General features: G+C 41.5%; 1 protein-coding gene across 1 annotated transcript in view; it reads left to right on the top strand.

The window, feature by feature from the left end:
• Window positions 1–19343, top strand: part of Trim44 (tripartite motif containing 44) — a 110348-nt gene extending 91005 nt beyond the window's left edge. The window contains exon 5 of the mRNA XM_005384121.2: window positions 17170–19343. Coding sequence (XP_005384178.1) covers window positions 17170–17197 — 28 coding nt within the window. The 3' untranslated portion in view covers window positions 17198–19343. The remainder of the gene's footprint in view (window positions 1–17169) is intronic.
• Window positions 19344–19670: the final 327 nt, after the last annotated feature.

The following is a 19670-nucleotide window of genomic DNA, read 5'->3' as shown; positions in this document are numbered from 1 at the left end:
TGGTTTCTTTTGTTAAAATTTTCCTATTTCATTGCACTATGGTCAGATAATATGCATGGGATAATTTCAGTTCCTTTTTATTTACTTAAGAATGTTCTATGGGCTGGTATATGATCTATTTTAGAGAAAGTCCTGTGTGCAGCTGAAAAGAATGTGTATTCTGATGTTTTTGGGTGGAACACTCTTTAAAGGTCTACTAAGTCCATTCGTTCACAAGTTTGGTTTAGTTCTGTTATTCCTTTGCTGATTTTTTTGTCTAGTTTATCTATCTCTTTGCGGGGTGTTGGAGTCTCCTGTTGTAATTGTGTTACTGTTTATTTGATTTTTCACATCTGTTAAAATTTGTCCTATATAGTTAGTTGGGTGTTCCTGTATTTGGTGCATAGATATTTATGATTGTTATCTCTGCCTCTTGCAGTTTTCCCCTAACAAATATGTAGTGACCTTCTTTATCTCTTTTCATCAGTCTGGGTTTGAAGTTCACATTGTTTTCAAACAGAATAGCTAACCCTGCTTTTTGCTTGTTCTGGTCATGTGCAGTATTGTTTTCTGTCCTTTAACTTTCAGTCTATGAATTTCCTTTGGAGTTAAATATGTTTCTTGTATACAGCATATTGCTGGATTTTGTTTCTTGATTCACTCTGCCAGTTTGCTTCTTTTGATTGGCGAATTGAGACCATTTACATTGATGGTTATAAGTGATATGTATTGGCTTATCTTTGTCATGTTATTTTCCTGCTGTTGGTTCCTCCTTTTTCCCTCTTATTAATTGCTTACTCTGCTTGGTGGTTTCTTTCTATTATTGTTCTTGAAATTGTGATCACTTTTAGCTCTTTCTAGAATGTCTTTTAGTACTCTGTGTAGGGTCGGTTTGGTATTCATGAATTTTTTCAGTTCCTTATCACTGAAAATTTTTTTCTCCATTAATTTTGGTATATACATCAATCTGGGTTGGAAGTTGTTTTCTTTCAGGATGTCACATTATTCACTCCAAGCTCTTCTTCACTGCATGGTTTGTGGTGATATGTGTACCATGATTCTGATGGGCTTTCCTTTATATGTGATATCTTTCTTTTCTATAGCTGCTTTTATTATTCTGTTTCTTTGCTGAATTTCTGGGATCTTAATTATTGTATGTCTGGGTGTAGGTTTATTTTGATTATTGCTAATTGGTGTTCTATATGCCTCACTTAGCTGTATGTCAGATTCTTTTTTCATGCTTGGGAAATTTTCTGCTATCACTTCTGTAAATAGTCTTTTTATGTCATTTGTGTTGACTCGTGCTGTTTCATTGACATCCATTAATCTTACATTGCTTTTCTTTGCATCATCTTGCAGCTGCTGAATTGTTATTTCCTGGGGCCTTGTTATTTTTAAGAGATCCTTCCTTTCATGATCATTAGCTGCAATGCTGTCTTCAAGGTCTGAATGCCTATCTTCAGCTTCATTCAAGCAGTTTTGCCAGCATTTGATGGACTTTTTAATTTCCTGGATATCTGTTTGAATCTGTTTCATGCATTCTAATTCTTTCCTGTATTGTTGACTCAAGGTGTCCATCATTTTTCTATGCTCCTCTATTTTTTTTATATATATCTTCTTTAGATGTGCTCAGCAATTCTTTCATTATTGTCATTTCTTTTTTTACCTGAGATTATTTTCGATCTGATGTCTTCTACAACCTGATGGAGTTGTTTCTTTATTTCAGTTGTTGTCATTTCACAAATTTCAGGTATATGACTTCCAAGCTCTTTTGTGTCAATTTCTCTTGGACTTGTTCTGTGTGGGGTGGAGGTCTGAGATTGCATTTTGCCCCTTTATTTTGTCATTTTTTAAAGATCTGGAGGTTCCATGGAGCTCAGCTTCACTCTCACAATGGTGTGGGAGTGGCTGGGCAAGGACCGAAAGGTCCTAGGTGCTCAGCATGGCTCCTACGATGGGGTGCTGGGGGTGAGGTATGGTTGCTGATGGTCCTGAAGCTTTCAGGGCTCAGCTTGGTTCCCTTACTGGTCTGGAAGGGTGTGGGTGGCCCACAGAGATTCCCAAACCTGTCTGAGCCTCAGCCTGGCCCCCATCCTGGCCCCCATGCACTGGGAGAGTGGTGGGGGTGGCTCTTTGAGGTTCCCAAAGCACCTTAGGACTCAGCCAGGCTCCTGTGAGATGCAGGAGGCGCGGTGTGGTCAAAGAGGCTCCTAGGACCCAGCTGGTTTCCCACACTGGTGGGGGAGGGTTGAGGTCTCAATCACCAAGGTTGCCAAAGCACAGTTAAGTTAAAATTAAAAGAGCTAAGTGGGTGATCACTAGACTTCATACAGACCTTTCATTCCAGCTTTAGACCTAGACTCTTGCAGTTAGTTTGACCCCATTTCCAAAGCCTACTCTTCTCCTTTTTATGGGGTAAGAGAGGCATATAATTAGTTGCCAGAGGCCTAGTCCTTCCAAGGTTTCAAATACTGTCAGAAATCAGACTTGGAAGAAATGGCTGGAGAAATAGTTAAAGAATAAAATAAGTGTTCTTTCTGTAGCTGAACATAAAAAAGTAGTTCCACTGGCTTTATTTAAACTCCCATACACAGAATTATCACTCTTTTTGGTAATTTCTTTTTTTTTGTTACATATATTTCAGCCAGTGGCCCTAAAAATAATTTTTATGAGGCAATGGCTTTATTGTCTCACAGCAAATGTTTTTTAATTTAAAAACAGCCCCCAAAAGTATTCTCTCATTTTTTTCCCCAAAGTGGTTGCCTGAAATGTTTATTTTGTTATCATTGTCTCCCTCCTACCCTTCTGTGCTCAGTGGATGAAGACTGCAGTGGAATGTTTTAAATAGTGAGTGGGTGAATAGGCTGGGAAAGCAAAAGATCTGTCTGTGCACTTCGTGTTAACTTCCCAGGCTGGTGTAGAAAAGCCATCTGAAATATTTATTGTTCTATGTTAAACTTGGTTCTGCTGGGACTCAGGATGTGAGAGCCTCACAGCTCATCCAATTCAAGGACAAAGAGAGTAGAGCCATGTGTAGTGAAAGTCTGGCATGTGCAGGGCACTGTCTCATATACCTTTTCATGAGAGAAATGACCACTCAACAGCATTTCCCATGTGTTACATGCTTTTATAGTCATAAAAACTTGGGACTCTTTGGCATTACTCTTTGAGCAAGGAGACTGAGGCCCAGGGGAGTTTTTACCCCAGGGAGAGCCCATTTCATAAGCTGAAGGGCTAGATTCAGACCTCAGTTTCTCTGATTCCACACTTCTTGTTCTTGTCAGTCTAAAAGGCACAGTTGAGAGTTTTGACAGCAGGAGCTCTGCCATCCCGGACGGTTGACAGATGTCCCTCAGTTACGCAATCTAGAAGGGTGATTAGGCCTTCCTGGGTTCTCAGGGGCATATTCCCCAGGTGCTTTTTGGGACATTTGGACTGTCCTCTCTCAGTGGACATAATTGGACTAGTAGAGAGCAGTTTCTTTCTATGCATCATAAACACATCTTTCAACACTTGATTTATGTTGAAACTGAGCCATAAACAGGTTGTGCATACAGATGAAACAGATCTAAAGTGATAGGATTATATCTTTTGGGTATCACAGCAGAGCTAGCTTCTGGAAAAAGTGGGAGGAGGGCAAAATGCATCTTTGGTAATCCTAATCTGCTTCTGTCAGCACTCTGTCCTTAGTACCCTTTAAAAATGGTCATTCTTTCCCTCATAAACCCTAATCATACAGCACCTCATTGTCAGCTTGAGATGACAGGTAGCTCATCCAGTAACTTATCTGTGCTAAAGTAGTTTATGGAGCCAACCATGGCCTACTGTCATCCTGTAATACTCTGGGAGTTCACCAGAAGAGGAGCCTTGTAAGCATAGCACCTTAGACTAAAGGAACAGCCGTCCTAAGGAATTCAGGCTTAATGGTATATGGAAGATCTTTTGAAAGGGGTGTCGGCCTTGGTTATTTTTCGCATGCTGTCATATTGTGTGTCTGTTGCTTCCTCCGTCACATAGGGAAGTTGAGTTTAGAACAGTGGGCTTTGTTCAGTTTTAAGAATGATGACATGCAAAGGCTGGAGGGAAAACTCAGTGTTTAATCCCCGCTGACCACTCCATGGTTCTCCTGTTTGGTGTTTTCATGTGTTTAGGGTCATGCAGTGCAAACCATACTTGTACTCTCTTTCACAAGACAGCACTGAACCTCAGCCCAAAAAAGAGCCTCTGCTAAGATTGGCTGCAAGACAGCTGGGTATGCTGTTCATCTTAGCCTTCTTCTAAGTAAGGATAGATGTCTGCTGTACAGACCTGCTGTTTATATCACAACTTTTGGAATATTGGTGGTGGAGTATGGTAGAGGCAACTTTCTTACCTTTTTCCCCATTTCCTGGGGAGACTTCTAACAAACATGTTTATTACTAGGGGAGGGACAGGACTGAGTGGTAAAGAAGCATGGAACCAGGCAAAAGAACAAGAACCCTCTGTTCCCTTCTACAAGTATCCACTTGGTAGGTACACCCATCTCAGAGACAGCCTGCTGGTGGAGATGCCTGAGCTAGTAGCATAAGACCTTCTTGCATTTTCCTTTCTCCCATTTCACAACTCTCACTTCCCCTGGATGCACGTTGGACTGGACAGGTGAGTTTGGCTTTGACAAAGAGGGAACCTGAGGCTGTGCTTGGAAGTGAGTGTCCCTTTTATTCCAGACCTCCAGTGCCATCACATTAGCACCCATACCACTCCTCCAAGCTGAGTCTCAGGCCCGTACTGATGAGATAATTACATTTGAGCAGCCTGATGTCTGCTTTCCCCATGAAGACTTTATATTGAGTTACCACTGGGTGTTTGTTTTTCTTTTTATCTTGAAACATCTGTTTGTGTTGCCTTGGGGAATGTTGCACAGAACACAGTCTGAATATTTTAAACATAGCCCTTGTTCACATTTTGGAGTGTTAGTGGTATGGTAGACACCATATGGAACCCTGCTACCCTTCTCATCTCTTCCTCTTTCCCGTCCACATCCCTCCAACATAGGAGGCATTTCAAACATGACCTGTGAAGATAAGCATTAGGAGCTGCAGGTGAGTCACTCTTTCTCTCAGCCTACCCTCTCATACTTTATTCCTAATCATTCTGAACTTGTCATAGCTCCCTGACCATGCCAGGGTGTTTCACATTTTCAGGAATTTGTGCAAGCTGTTCTTTCTACCTTGTATGCCCTCTTCCTGGCTCCCTTGTCTTCTTGGAAAATACCAATCCATCTGTCAACAGTGGGTGATAAAGTCATTTCTGACTCTAGATGGAATTTACCACTTCTACCTTCTCTCAGCTATATGGAGGCTACATCCTATGCCAGATTGTGTCTTCCCTAAGGGTGGAGACCACATTGTTTCATCTTTATGTCCTGTCACTTGCATGGAGTAGGGGCTCAGTCACTGTGAGGTGAAAGAGAAGCAACTGCGTTGAAAGTGAGTGTGAATTTGGTTGAGTGCTCATTACTTGTTAGGAAGTTTACTAAACACTTTACATCTCTTATTTCATTGAATACTTCCATAAGTTACAAGAGATAAATCCTGATATTTCTCCTTCTTGAATTGCCCCTTCCCATACTCATCATTCTTTATCCCAGCATCATGCTTTATTTTCTTCATGGTAGTGTGATGGAATGGAAATCTGCTCAAGCTTTGAAGATATTGTCTATGCAACCTCATTAAAAGAGTGAGATCATAGTGCCTCTTTCTCAAGACAGACAGGATTGAAATTGACCCACACACATTCTGTCCTACATCCAGGGGAAGGCGACTAGGTGTTAAGTTTTTGCATGACACTGTATGCTGCACCCTACAAGAATGAGGGGAGAGGGGCCAGGGATTTAGCTCAGTGGCACAGAACCTGCCTGGCAAGTGCGAGGTCATGAGTTCTATTCCTGGTACCGGAAACAAAACAAAACAAAACAAAAAGAATAAGGGGAGAATGAGAGAGAAAATGGCCATCTTGTACAGCCAGGTTATAACAGGAAAGTCACTGGCTGGCTACAGTAATAAAAACTGAAAAACCTAGCTGCACTTTAAAAAACTAGACTATTGGAATTCTGTAGGACAGAGAGGAAGTTTTCTAGTAATTGATGCCCATACCAGAGTTTGAGTCTGCCAAGGCCATGGAAAATCTTTACCAAAGCAGAGATTGCTTCCTCCACTTATCATGGAGTCTCCTGCTCTCAGGTAAAAGCAAGAAACAGTCCTTGATTGAAGTTCTTTGAACTCTGTCTAGCTGGAGGATTTGAGATATCAGTTTATTTCTCTGCCCTTCATTTTCTTCATCTGTGAAATGGAGTGTTAATGTTATTACACAGGATTGTTAGGAAAACTGAATGTAAAAGTTATGGTGATTATTTCAACATCTAGCAAATAATAATAGCATCCATTTTATTGCCAGGTACTAGTGAGTGCTTGTAATGTAACATTATAGTGTGCAAACTTTACATCTCACTCAAGGGCCTGTTGTTAATGTGTGCTGGAATAGAATTTTGCCTGGGAAGGTTTTAAAAACACTGATAACTTATGGTTTTGCTTTGATCATCTGTTTATTTGGTTTTACCAGTACCAGCCACATTACCCAGTGTAGCAGGGAGCAAAGTAAAGAACCTTGGTCCCTTGAAATGGTTTTAGATTTAGAATGAAGACAGTGTAGTACATAATAGTGCAGGGAGATGGTGGCTACTCTAGATTCCTTGGTCAGGGACAGCTTCTGAGGAAGTGACATTGGAGCAAAGACCAGAATGTCCAAAAGTTGGTCATTCCAACGTGTGAGGAGAAGAGCTTTGGAGACAGAACACAAATGCAGAAGCCTAAAGGCAGGAGCAAGCTCAGTTTATTTGAAAAACAGAAAGAAAGCCAGTGGTGCTGGACAGTACCAGGAATCCAGGTCAGAGGGGCAAACAGGGCCAAAGCATGTAGGAATTTGTGGGCAGAAGCTTAATTCTAAGGGATATAGGAAGCCATTGAAGAATTTAAGAGAAGCAGTGCCATAATGTGTTATATGTTTAAGAGATAGCACTCTGTGTGCAGTTTGAAATAGGCAATAGTGAATTAAGAAGTATGAGGAGTAGTCAGGAGGCGACTACAGTAATTCAAACAGAGGTGGTACTGGAGGTGGAGAAGAGGAACAAACAGATGGAGAGTCAGTAGGACTTGCTGTTGGCCTCACTAGGATGGAAGATGGCGACTGTAAGGTTTTGGGCACAATACTTATCACATAGAAAGAACTCAGTACATGAAAACTGTTATAGTCTTATTAACACATGGTGTTTCATTAGACACAAAGAAAACAGGCTTGAGAAAAATCCTTGACCTCTCCTCAGATGATAAACATGGTGTACTGTATGTGTGACCACAGTTTTGACTCATGTCTCTCTCCTCACTTTCTCTCCTGTGTCCCCCCACCCCCCCGCCACAGACACCAGTCCTAGAGAAAGTGGGGGTTGTAGGGTGGTGTATTCAAGAGCCAGAAACTAAAGTTTCAGGGAATCTCACTCTGCTGTCAATTCACTGTGACTGTTAGCCTCTCTTGGCCTTGGTTTTTCATACGATGTTACTAAATAACACCACAGTGTATTGGACACATTTAGTAGGTGCCAAAATGTCCTGGGCACCTACTAAATGCTAAGCTGTTTATATAAAATGCCAAGCACTCTCTATACATAAATCTCCTGTTATCCTCTCAGAATCTCTTCCAGATAGTTACTAAGTTATCCTCTTTTTTCATATAAAAACACAGAACTCAAAGTCCCAGAACTGTGGTTTGTACCCTGGTGTTTCTAACTCCCAAATCTATATTCATAACCCTCGGCCATATGAGAAGTGGCACTGAGCCTGTCAAGGTTGGTATCCTACGGCTACCAGCTTTCTACAGATTTTGTACCTTGTCTTGGGGTCATAAAGGGACTCAGAGTGCTCAGATGCACACATGTGCACATTCAACCTGCTATTCATGCAGAGATTACAGATTAGTGTATTTACTTATTGATGCTTTCTCCCTCTCCTTTTGTTAACTTATAAAGTACAGCAGCTGAGACAACAGGAAATTTGAAGGCCAGCATTTTATTAAATCTTATATTTAAGATACCTGTGGAAGGAAATTGCTTGAAAGCGATTTGGTTGCCATTATTCACATACAGAGAAAAGATGAGGAAACTGGGCGCAGTGATTCCTTGAAGGTACAGGAAGCAGGGGGTAATCTGCAATAATTCCTTTGGACTGTTTTCCATTTTGAACTCCCCATGTCCTGGCGTTTGTTGCCTGGGCCCTAGTAGGAGGGTATGGGAAAGGTTCCTTTAACCCTCACCACAAAAGACCATGAGTGATACGAAAGGAAGATTGGTAAGGCCAACATAGGTGGAAGAAAGGAAAAACAATGTACCCAGGGCATTTTCCTCTTGAAGTTTAACAGGAAGCCACAGACAGAGACACATTCATATACACACACACATGTGGGTGCACATGCCAGGTCAGCTTCCCACAGACACTTTAAAACTGCTCTATTTTTGGCAAGGGTATAGAGAACATAGACATTCCTCTAACCATATGGTAATGGCTATAAATCAGTATAAGAAGAGTCCTGCAGAGCATTTAAACAATAATATGTCAAATGCTTTTAAAAACACATGTCCTTTGCTCCTTGGAGAAATACCTGATTCTAAGACTGGGTCAGGAAATACACAAGATAAGTCTGGAGGAGCTTGTGCCATAAAGGAAGGAAGTATACAAAAACAAAACCCACATTCATGAGGCTATAGCAAGGGAACACAAGAGCCAACTAAAGGAGCTCCCAAAGGCCAAAGCTGAATTATTTAACCAACACAAAAGTAATTTTAGATTATAATCCAAGGTGGAAATATATGTGAGTCCATAGTGACATAAATAATTGAATGAATAAATAAATAAATGAAGAAAAGAGACAAATCTGTCCAAAAGTATTTCAAATAATTTATGTAGATCCTTTACCCTAAAGAAGAGGGAGCGTGGCTCCTCACTTCAAGTGTGAGCTGCTCGTAGTAACTTCCCTCCAAAGAGTACACTATGGGCAGGGCAGGCAGGAGTAACTGTACCATAGAAAAACCTGACATTCTCTACCTCAGCTAAGTGGTCACAGTCAGCTTCAGTAGTCCTAGGTTATGGTGAACTTGAACCATTGGTATCCTGTAAAGATAATAGTACTTTACCTCTATAGTTTTTTTTTTTTTCCAACAGCTCATACCATGACCTAATCATGAGAAAAACATCAGACAAATCCAAGTTGAAGGACTTTCTACAAAATACCTAATACTGTTCCCTCAGAATAGTTATAGTCATCACATATAAGAAAGGACTGAAAAACTGTTACACTCGTGAGAACCCTAAGGAGTCATAATAACTAAATATGATACCCTAGAACAGAAAAGGACATTAAGGGAAAACTAAGGAAATCTACACAATTTCCTGTTGGTAATAGAGGAAAGTAGATATGAGAACCCATTGTACTATCTTTATAATTTCCCCTCTAAATCTAAAATTGTTCTAAAAATTAAAGTCTATTTTAAAAAAATACAAGCATGCCTTTTGACCCGAGTTTTCCTTCTGGAATTTTTCTTTGGAAATAATTAAGGATGATTCATCCAAAATGATGTGTATCAAGAGGGGTGGACAATAGTAGAAAAGTAAAAAGCATATAAGTGCCCAGTTTTAGATACGCTGAATCCCGATGCAAGTAAATCATGAATCCCAGTTTTGGAGAAATGTATTTCATCAGAAGATACTCATGATTAATAGTTGAATGGAAAAAGCAAGTTGTACACAAGCCTATACCTGGGCATGGTGGTGCAGGCCTGAATCACATCATTCTGGGAGGCTGAGGCATGAAGATGACAATTTCAAGCCCAGCCTGAGCAACTTGAAACCTATGTCTCAAAAATAAAAAAGGGCTGGGACTGTAGCTCAGTGTGAAGGCTCTAGGTTCAATCCCCAACACTGCAAAATAAAATTAAATCATATTAAAAATACAATTAGAAAATAAGCCTGTGAAGTATGAGCCACTTTTATAGAAGAAAGACCAATATTTTATTGTATATTTCAGTGTGGTAATGGTATTATTCCTGGTGGATAAAGCTGTGGAATTTTTTTCTTTTTCTAGAAGCTATAGAAAATAAAAGGCAGCAAAAAGGAAAATGTTACTGTTTGAATTTAAGAAGAAAAGGAGGCTAGAAATGACGCTGTTATAAATCCAGCAGCAGCAAAAGATTTGGTCCTAAAGAAAGTTCTGAGAGCAGGTGAGACCTTGACAGGCTAAGGCACTGAACTGTTACTTCCATTCAGGAGCCTCCCTGCAGCAGGACACTGCACTGCCTTCATCTTCCAGGGAAGCGATCACCACCCACACTGAGAAGGGCTGCCACCTGTAAAATGACAAATAGGCTGCAGGGGTCATGGAGATCAAACTTGGCACTGTGATCAGAGGCCACACTGGAGGCCAGGCCCGTATCAAAGGCCCCAAAATCAGTCGGTAGAAGCAGAGGCAGCTGTGAAGGCTGAGAGACAAACTGAGGGCTGTATTTTCTTCTCTGTAGAAAGCCAGCCTTTCCTAGCTTTTTCTTTTAATCTTAAAAAGATCACTTACATCTGTCTTCCATCTCACTAAAAACCCTATTGGTGGGTTTTTCAGGTGAAATCATTTTATTCAGGTGAAAAATTCAACCCCAGACGTCTTAAGTGGCTGTTCCTTATTGGCTGGGGAACCAGAGTTAGAAGATAGAGGTTTGTCTCTTACAAAAGTCCTTTTTATTTCTGCAGTTCAGAAGTCTTGCCTTTTTAACCTAGATCTACCATTAACATACTGTATACCTTCAGCAAGTCATGCAGACTACCTGGCTCTCAAATTTCTCATCTGTAGATTGGAGATCATAATACCAGATGCTGTTAATCAGGGTTCCGTAAGATTATGTATGCCATAGTTCATGGAACATTAAATAGGCCCTCAGTGAATAATGACAATTATTGTAAAAGAGAAGCTCACAGGATAAAGTCAAGTGCAGTCCAGAAAGAAGAGAAGAAAAATGCAGTAAGCTGAAGCTAAGCCCAACTTCGTAAGAAACAAACAACTGAGGCATTGTGGAGCCTTTTCTCATACCACAGCTTACTGTTAGGTTTGTACTAGGTACTGATCAAACAGTACCAGTTATTACCTAAATGTTTGGCCTTAGCCAGAAAAGTAGGTAAAAACTGGAACACTTAAACTAGGTGTCTTAGTTACTTTTCTCTCATTGCTGCAACAAAATACCTGACACCCAAAATTAAGGAAGGAAAGGTTTATTTAGCTTACCATCTGTGGAGGCTTCAGTCCGTACTCGGCTGGCTCCAAGGCAGCGTGGCACATGACAGAGGGCAACAGTTCATGGCGGCAGAAGACAGCAAAAGAAACAAGCGCAAAAAGGGTGGAACAGCAGAGGGCAAGTTCTTTCCCTCCCCTTATATTGTATGCAAACTACCTGCCCCAGGGCGGGTGTAGCACTCATACCCATAATCCCAGCCCTGGGTCATGAATCAATCACAGACTGTAGAAACCCGCCCCATGACTGCATGAGGCTTTGGGGGGCATCATGACACTAGGCTTCAGTTGAGATGTGATAGAGAAGGATAAAGAGGGGCACAGGAAGCAAAGAAGGAAACTATAAATGAGATTGAGTTACCTCAGCAAGCAGGTTTGGAAAGGAGCTTAGCCTTTGTCTGGTTTGAGGTTTTCCTGGATTTCTCTCATAGGGCAAGACATCCTAATTTCCCAGAAGAAACGGTCTCAGAATCATGTGGCAGAGCCAGGAAAAGCCCTAGTCTTATGTTTATCTCAGTTAACTCAAGCTAAGCCAGGGGCACTTACTTTATTTTGTTAATCCCTGACTAGTTCCACAGGTTGCCACTAGCAAGTTCTCATCTGCTACATAGTAATTTATTCGCTTTGAGCTCAGGCTGTTGGGACAGGTGAGTGTGCCTACCTACCTATCTTAGTGTGTGGTCCATCCCCTTAGCAAGGACAGTCATACACTTACTGGAACGAGGCTGCTGCTTCCTCAGATACTGAAAGCTCAGAACTTCTCAGGTAGCTCCTTGTGCAATCTCTGAGCGGTTTAATTTTGGAGAATGCTAGAGCTATCTTTTTGAATCTTAACTGAATCTAGCCTTTATCCCTTGTCAATACCTCTTAATTTTTCCATCCTCCTGGATTGAGTAATCCTATTATAGCAATAATTAATTAATAGCCAAGAACTCAGCAGACACGGGTGATGCCAAATCAAATTAGGGGGTATTATCTGCTTGGGAAAAGAAACGGTTAGACTTGTGAGTTCAGAACGCATGCCACTTCATTTATTAACTTCCTCTTATAGTCCTCCAGCTCTGAGGATAAAAGTTGAAAAGCTGAGCTGCCTGTGTGTATGGACTGTCTTAGTCACCTTCCTATCTCTGGGATAAAATACCTCCTGCCCACAGTTTAAAGGAGGAAAGGTTTATTTGGAGTCATGATGTTAGTCCAGAGTTGACTCGCTTCAAGGCAGAAATGGGATGGCAGAGGCTCATGGCAGAGGGAAAGGTGTTTGTATCGTGGTGGCCAGGAAGCAGAGAGAAAAGGGAGGTGCCAGGGAAGGAGATATGCTTTTCCAGGTCATGCCCCTCACTGACCTGCCTCGTGCAGCTAGGTCCCCAACTTCTGACAGTGCGCAGAGCTAGGAACTCCTCAGTGGATTAACGCTCTGAGGAGTAGAGCACCGCATGATCCAGTCATTTTCCAAGAGCCCCATCTCTGAAGACGTGAAACTTTGTGGGGGACATTCTAGATTTAAACCGTAACCTACGCTAGCTAAAAAAATGGTTAGGGAGGAAAGCTCTTCTCCGTCATAATCACTTTACCAGTAGCTGGTTAGTGGCAGTGACTGGGGTTTGTAGCATGCCTCTGACAACTCTTGCTGCAGGTACCACAGCAAGGCAGAAAGGATTCCTCGTCAGGCCGGGACACAGCATTGTGCGCACCTTAATCCCGTTCTGTCACCCTAGCACCTACACCCAGCCGGGGAGGTGTTCAATTTCATACCACCGTCCCAGTCAGAATTTAAGCGCTTCCAGTTCCTTTATGTAAACATTCTGGTTTTATGTCCCCTAAAAGAATCTAGAAAAAAAAAAAGTGCCTTCTTGCACATTTTAAAGTCATTTCCTGAAAATGTATCAAGTTTAAGTGATTGCAAAGAATATGACTGCTGACATATTGTATAGTTAATATACGAGCTTTTATATATGCTTTCGTCAGAACTTTGGCACTGCAGAGTCACAGGCACAATTACTGCATGAGCTATTTGGCGAAGCCAATTCTTACGGCCAAACCATCCAGCCAAGTCAGACTTGTGTTTTGTCATATCAAACCTGATTTCCTCTTTTTTCAGTTCAAATAAACATACTAGTACACCATCTCATGACAGTGCCCTCCCCTCTGAATTTAAGTTCTTAGATCAGTGGATAGATGAAGTGCACAACCTTGTCAAGAGTGAACAACCTGGTTGAAATAAGGGATTGTCTCCTTTACTGACTCACCCTGCTCTCACAGGACTCTTAGAAATGAGACATTCTAAAATGGTTGTGTGTAAGATTCAGGAAGATGGCAGGTAAGCAGTTTCCTTCCGAAGAGGATGTCAGGTGATTATGAACATGCGAGTAACTTAAAAGAACCTATAGACTAAGGGCTTGCTCTTGAGAAGGTTAGTTTTAGGAAAGAGTATACTGTATATAGAAGTTAAGGATCTGTACATATATAGATTACTCATGCTCAGATAGTTCCTGAAATTTTATTATATATCATAAAATATAAGACTGCAGTTTTAAGACCACCACTTTTATGCATAACAGTACCCTCAAACTAGATCAGTCACTGACTAAACAGAGACCAGTTAACTAAGCTTTACTAGGTATCTGCCCCCATCAGCATTGAGCAAGGGATGAATTTTTTGGAGCACTGCCTGCCGCATAGAAGGGTAAGAGCCACAGAACTCAGTCTAATACCTGTATTTCATTAGTTGGCTTAAAAAAAAAAAAAAAAAAAAAAAAACCTCTCCCAGCAAGTGAAGCAGACTACTGTTTCTTCCCAGATACTTGAAGGAAATTGGGAATAGGAGCATACTTGTTCTGGAATGTGGTGTTTTAGATGCCAGAACAAGGAGGACTGAGGGAAAGTTAGGAGGACACAGGTTTAGATCCAGGATAAGAGGGAAGGGGATCAACATTTTAAAAATTGTTTGTATTATACAAAATGCATACAGCTTTCATAGCACTGGAAGATAGTTTTACCATGAGATTCACAGGTTACTGATTCACCTAAGGATTTGAACCTAGTGCATTCTGGTGACTCCAAAGCCATATGATGCTCTCCCATATGTGTTTCTATAGAATAGGCTGTTAGCCTAACACCTAATTAAATGAAATACATAAACAAACCCTAGAAGAAGATAACCTCTGAATACCACTGTGCTTATAAATCTAAATGTGTCATGTAGAAGAGGAGGATGAGCACTGAGGAAGAATGCTGTGCTGTTTTATTTGGGGAAGTGAAGGCTACTTTGGACTATTCCAGGTGAAATCTTAGGCACGTAGGCTAGCTTTATGCTGGATGAAGGAGAGGGAAGGATGCCTCACACTGATGATATTGCTGGGTAACCCTCCAGGAATGCTCATGCGCAGAGCGAAGCAGGCCCTCTCACGGATTCAGTTAGGATCCTTTTCCTTCATTATTGTGAAAAATGGGTTATAAGTTACAAAAATAAAATTTCAAAGCGTTGCTGTGAAGAAGATTTTTTCTTTTCCTCCCTTGGTCTGTTGTCTCCTACTAGGCTATAACATCCATGAGGGCAGCTGCCATGTGCATCTTACTCATTGTTGTGTGACTAGTGTGATGCATAACATATAGTAGGACTGTAAATATTTAACAGTTGAAGGAATCAATTCATGATATGCCAGCATCTCAAGAGCTCATATTTTAAACTGCGAGAAAAACTCTCTCTCAGGCCCAGTAACAGGTCTCTCTTAGAGTAAGGAGAAAACATTTTATCGGTCAGGACTTCTGACATTTTCCCCAAGCCAGTCTCAAGATTCATAGCAAAAAACCTAGCAACTGAAAAAGAATGTATTTATAATTTGTTATTTTCAATTGGGGGTGAGAACTGTTGACCTCTTTTGGACTATGATGAAAATTATGGCCTTTCTCAGACAACAGAACACACAGACCAGACTATAATTTCCGTAGGCTCATGAACCGTTTAAAATATGTGTCTGAAGTTAAAAATGCTAAAAAATGAACTGCAGCATAGAGAAAGGGCACAGTCACCCTACTGGCCTTCTCATACTCAAAGTAAAACTGACCAGCGAACAATAAGAGCTTGCTTGAGATGCAACACCAAGGGGGCGAATATAGTGCTGATTCTGTGAGAAGCTTTCATAAGAGACCCTTTGTTCCTTTTGGGACAGATGCCACTAAAAAGAGCTGTAATGACAATCCACTGGCCAGCCCTTCCTACATGCACCCTCTATCTCATGATTGGAAAGCCAGTAGGAAAAGAGAGGGGAACTAGGGCGGAGCTCTGGATGCTAAAGTTTACTGAGTTGGTTCCTTTCACTTCTAGAGTTACATTTACCTGAATTGTAGGCCATGTGTCTTAAATGTTTTCACTCTTAATGGATGCACTGCAAATCTGTTGCCTAGGGTATTTTCCTTAAGGACTTTCCCAGATGCATGTGAAATAGGGCAGATTTTATGCAGACATAGATAATCCTTTGTGAGATGAAAAGTTTCTAGGTCATAGCTGGGAGCTGAGGCACCACAAGGCTTTCTTTCTGCACTAGCTTGACTACTTTAGACTTTCTCCAGCCAGTACCAAACGTTGAGCTTTAAGGACACAAACCTTACTGTGTGACCCTAGGATTTTTCATGTCCCAGAACTTCACTTTCTTCACTTGGAACTTGGGGATAATAGTAGTTCCCACGTCCTAGGATTGGTATGAAAAGTAATAGAAAGAATGGGTGAAAAACTGAACCCCTGGCTCACAAAAAGCACTTGGTCAAGTTGCCTGTGGCTAATATTTTAGACAGTGCTCTCTGTAGAAGTAGATGAAGCCAATCTAGGCCAGTTTGCTACACTGGCCCTTCTGAGTGTGCTCACTGCTGCTGCCTTTTTCCTCTGGCCTTCTCTTTGCCCCGTCGCTGTGTGGACAGTGTTCTCTCCCAGGGCCCAGACGAGACAGTAATTCTGAGCAGCTGAGGTCCTAGCCATGCTGCTGGGATTCTGCAACTCATTTTTTTGGCCGCTAAAACATCATTGACATCTGGAATTCTCTAGTTAGGGCAGTAAGGACTTGCCGTTCCTTTCAACTTTGTCTATCCCCCCTCCCCTTCTTTCTGATGTTATTTCACTCCCTTTTTAAAGACAACCATTTATTCAGTAATTCTATTTTTCCTGCATAGTACTACTGCTAGATATATAGCAGTTGTTAAAATCATACTGTTGGTCTTACTTGCTCTAGTTTGGGTAGAGGGAGAGTAAATAGCAAAGAAGGTTTAGAATGTAGTAAGGGCTGTGAAGAAAGACAGAGTGTAACCAGGCAGTGCTACTTAGACAGAAGACGTTTTCTGAAGAGATGGCATTTAAACACAGGAACTGACCCGTAGCATGAGCTGGAACCCTGGCTTTTATTCCAGGTGTGAAATGCATTGATGGCTTCCTGTTTTTCTCTCCTAACAATACATGGCTTAGGGCTTAGAGGAAACTGGACTCAAGATTTTCACATGATGAGTGAAACAAAAATTATTTTGATACAAAAATTATTTGTTAAGTAAAAAATTTATGATCGTCACCTATTCCTTTAAATAGCTGTCCATGTACTGCATTTTACATATATCCTCTTACTTAATTCTCCAGTAACATAAGAAAACTTTGTTATCATTTTCTCTGTAGTCAGATACAGAAATCAAAACTCAGAGAAACTTAATTCACTTGCCCACACTGCTCAGCCACAGTAATTAGGACTTGACTCTGGGCGTGTCTGACAACAGAGCCTATGCCTGAACCCCTAGACTACACTGCCTCCCTTCCCATGATGTCTTAACTCACCGGCTTCTCCTTTTCCTTTGTAGTGGTGCCAGTGAAGAAGAGGACACATGAAGGCTGGGCATCCCCAGTGGAAAACCATCCCTTCCCCTGTGTGTCTGTACCAGCGTGTGTGTAACGGCTTCTGATTTTCGTGAAAGCTGCCCAGCAACCACTGTCCTTCCTTAGATACGTCCCCAGATCCACAGCAGGCACAACTCTCTCCAAGAGACAAGCAGTCGTGTGCTTACCGAGTGTGTGCTGCTCATTTTCTCATGGTAGGTCGAGAAAGAGCATCTCTGATCAGCTGGGAGCAGTTAAGAAGGGTCCTTCAGGTTCGCCCTCATGGCTGCTTCGAACTTACTCAGGAAAGTCGACAATGTGACTTCATCAGGAAGAATGTGGAAAAATTTGGAAGGGAAGGCAGATTTTGCCTACATGCAGACGAAAACCCTGCCTTGTTCATAGTGAAGCATGAAACAAATGAGAGCCTAATTGGGGCTGAACTGACCCGTGCAGACAGTCTCTCATAGCTCCAGTCCGCCTTCGCAAAAGTGGGTGCCATGGAGCAGGATTAATGTGAAAGAGTTAAAAGCTGGAATGATAGATATTTTCAGTATCTGAAGTTACCCAGGACTTCAGATTCATAATTCAGTGCTGTGGAAATGAAAAATATGATGGAAGAGAGGTGGAAAGGAAATGACCTTAGGGGAAGAAGAAGAAAAAAAAAAAGAAATGGACCAAAGAATCTGATTAAAAGTTGAAATCAGTATTTCTGAATTCAAATTGCTTGAGCTTCCAAGTAGTGACTAAAGGATCTGACAGAACTTTAATTATTTGGGTGAACTCTTCAGGTTTTATGGGCTTGTCATAATACAGAAGGCTGAAATGTACATTGTCAAATGAGAATTGTCACTATAGATTCTGCAAGTCTCACTCCCAGGCTAGCCTGACACAGCTTATATTAGTGTGGGAGAATTCTTGCCAGTCTGTGGCTGGATGAATTCAGCTTCCTTTCCCAGCAGCTATCCCCTCCTTTCACTCCAGCGGGAATCCTCCTTCCCTTGACAGTCCTCACCCACAGACCTTCAGATTAGCTCCCACACCCTAGCTCTTTCCTCGTAAGGAAATGAGCAGACACCCCTCCCCGCCAGAGCTTGGTTTCCAGGCCTTTCTCCACTCCCAAACCACAGTTCCTTACAGCCAAGCTTTTTACCCCCAAGGAGGCATCAATATGCTAAGGGCATACAAAATTGCAAGTTCAAAAGCATTCAGTTTGCTAAAAATCAGTTTTCATAACAAATCATTTGCAATTAGGGGATAGCCTTTTTATATAAATCAAAACCAGTTATCTAACAATACAGTATCCATACACATGAGCTGTTGAGCTAAAATGGGAGTCTTGGAAGGTACTTCTTGTTTGCAGATGGGCTATGCATTTCCTTTCTTCTGTGTTTAGTCGTATTTCTGTGTTCATTCTGAGGAGTACAATCAGAACCATATCCAAGAAGCCTTGGGGTTACTGCTAACCAAGGGCCTAGACTTCTAGCTCTTCTTAGGCAGAACCAAGGATCTTGATTTGGAGGAAATCCCTCTTTTCCTGCCTCCCTGCTTGCCTGCTGGTATCTGTGTACTTACGACAAAGCTTAGGGCTAGCTGGTAATACGTGTATGCAGGATAGTTTTGAGGCAGAAACAACACTTGCTTACTGTAGGAGTCCTCTTTATATCATTATTTAACTCTGTGCATGCTATGAAGTCATTTATTCCTTTGAGGCCAGGAAGCTACCGAGCATCTATGCTTCTAGGTTAGGATTACCCTTGTTTGGGCTGTTGAAGAAATGTTTCTTTCTCAAACTGGTGTCCAACAAATGGCTAAGACACTTTTGGTGCTTTACCTGCCTGTCTGCAAAGACTGGAGAATTTAGTATACCACAAGTTCAAACCTCCAACCATACTCAACAGAACTACCCTAAATGAAGGACCAGCAGTCACTCTTGAAAGAATTGAAAATATCAGAAGACTACAAAGACTTGTATTTGGAAGCTTGTATCGTCTTTCCCCAGTAATGACTGCTTGATCTTCAGATGGTAACCTTGTATTAGCAATGGACAAATCGTTGGCTTTCCATACCTGATCACATGCTCTTCCTTCAAATCAGTATTTGGAAAATCCAAACATTTATGCATTAGATATAAACAAATATAAAAATATGTGCCATCCTGTCTCGGTAAATTATTATGTGTCTGTAATCCCCAAAGAAAGCACTTTTGCTTTTACCTAGATTTGCTTTATGGGCTCCTGCTGTCTTCAGCACCTGATAAAACTTTAACCAGGGAAGCATTAAGCACAGCACAGCAGCTTCTGCCCAGGTTCCTCAGTTCCTGCTGGCAGCGTTTATCAGCGTAAGAACCAGGTTGCTTCCTCCAGTGGCACCGGCTTCTCCCCAAAGCTGAAACTCACTGCTTGGCCTTAAGCCCCGGTGCAATGAAGCTTCCCCCTGCCAGGTCAGTAAAAGTTACGGCGCTCAGAATTGTGTCCTGACTGAC

Source organism: Chinchilla lanigera, unplaced genomic scaffold, assembly GCF_000276665.1.
Source record: "Chinchilla lanigera isolate Chin_1 unplaced genomic scaffold, ChiLan1.0 scaffold00021, whole genome shotgun sequence".
NCBI lineage: Eukaryota > Metazoa > Chordata > Mammalia > Rodentia > Chinchillidae > Chinchilla > Chinchilla lanigera.
Note: the sequence above shows the minus strand (reverse complement) of the source record. Positions and strands in the feature narration are given on the sequence as shown.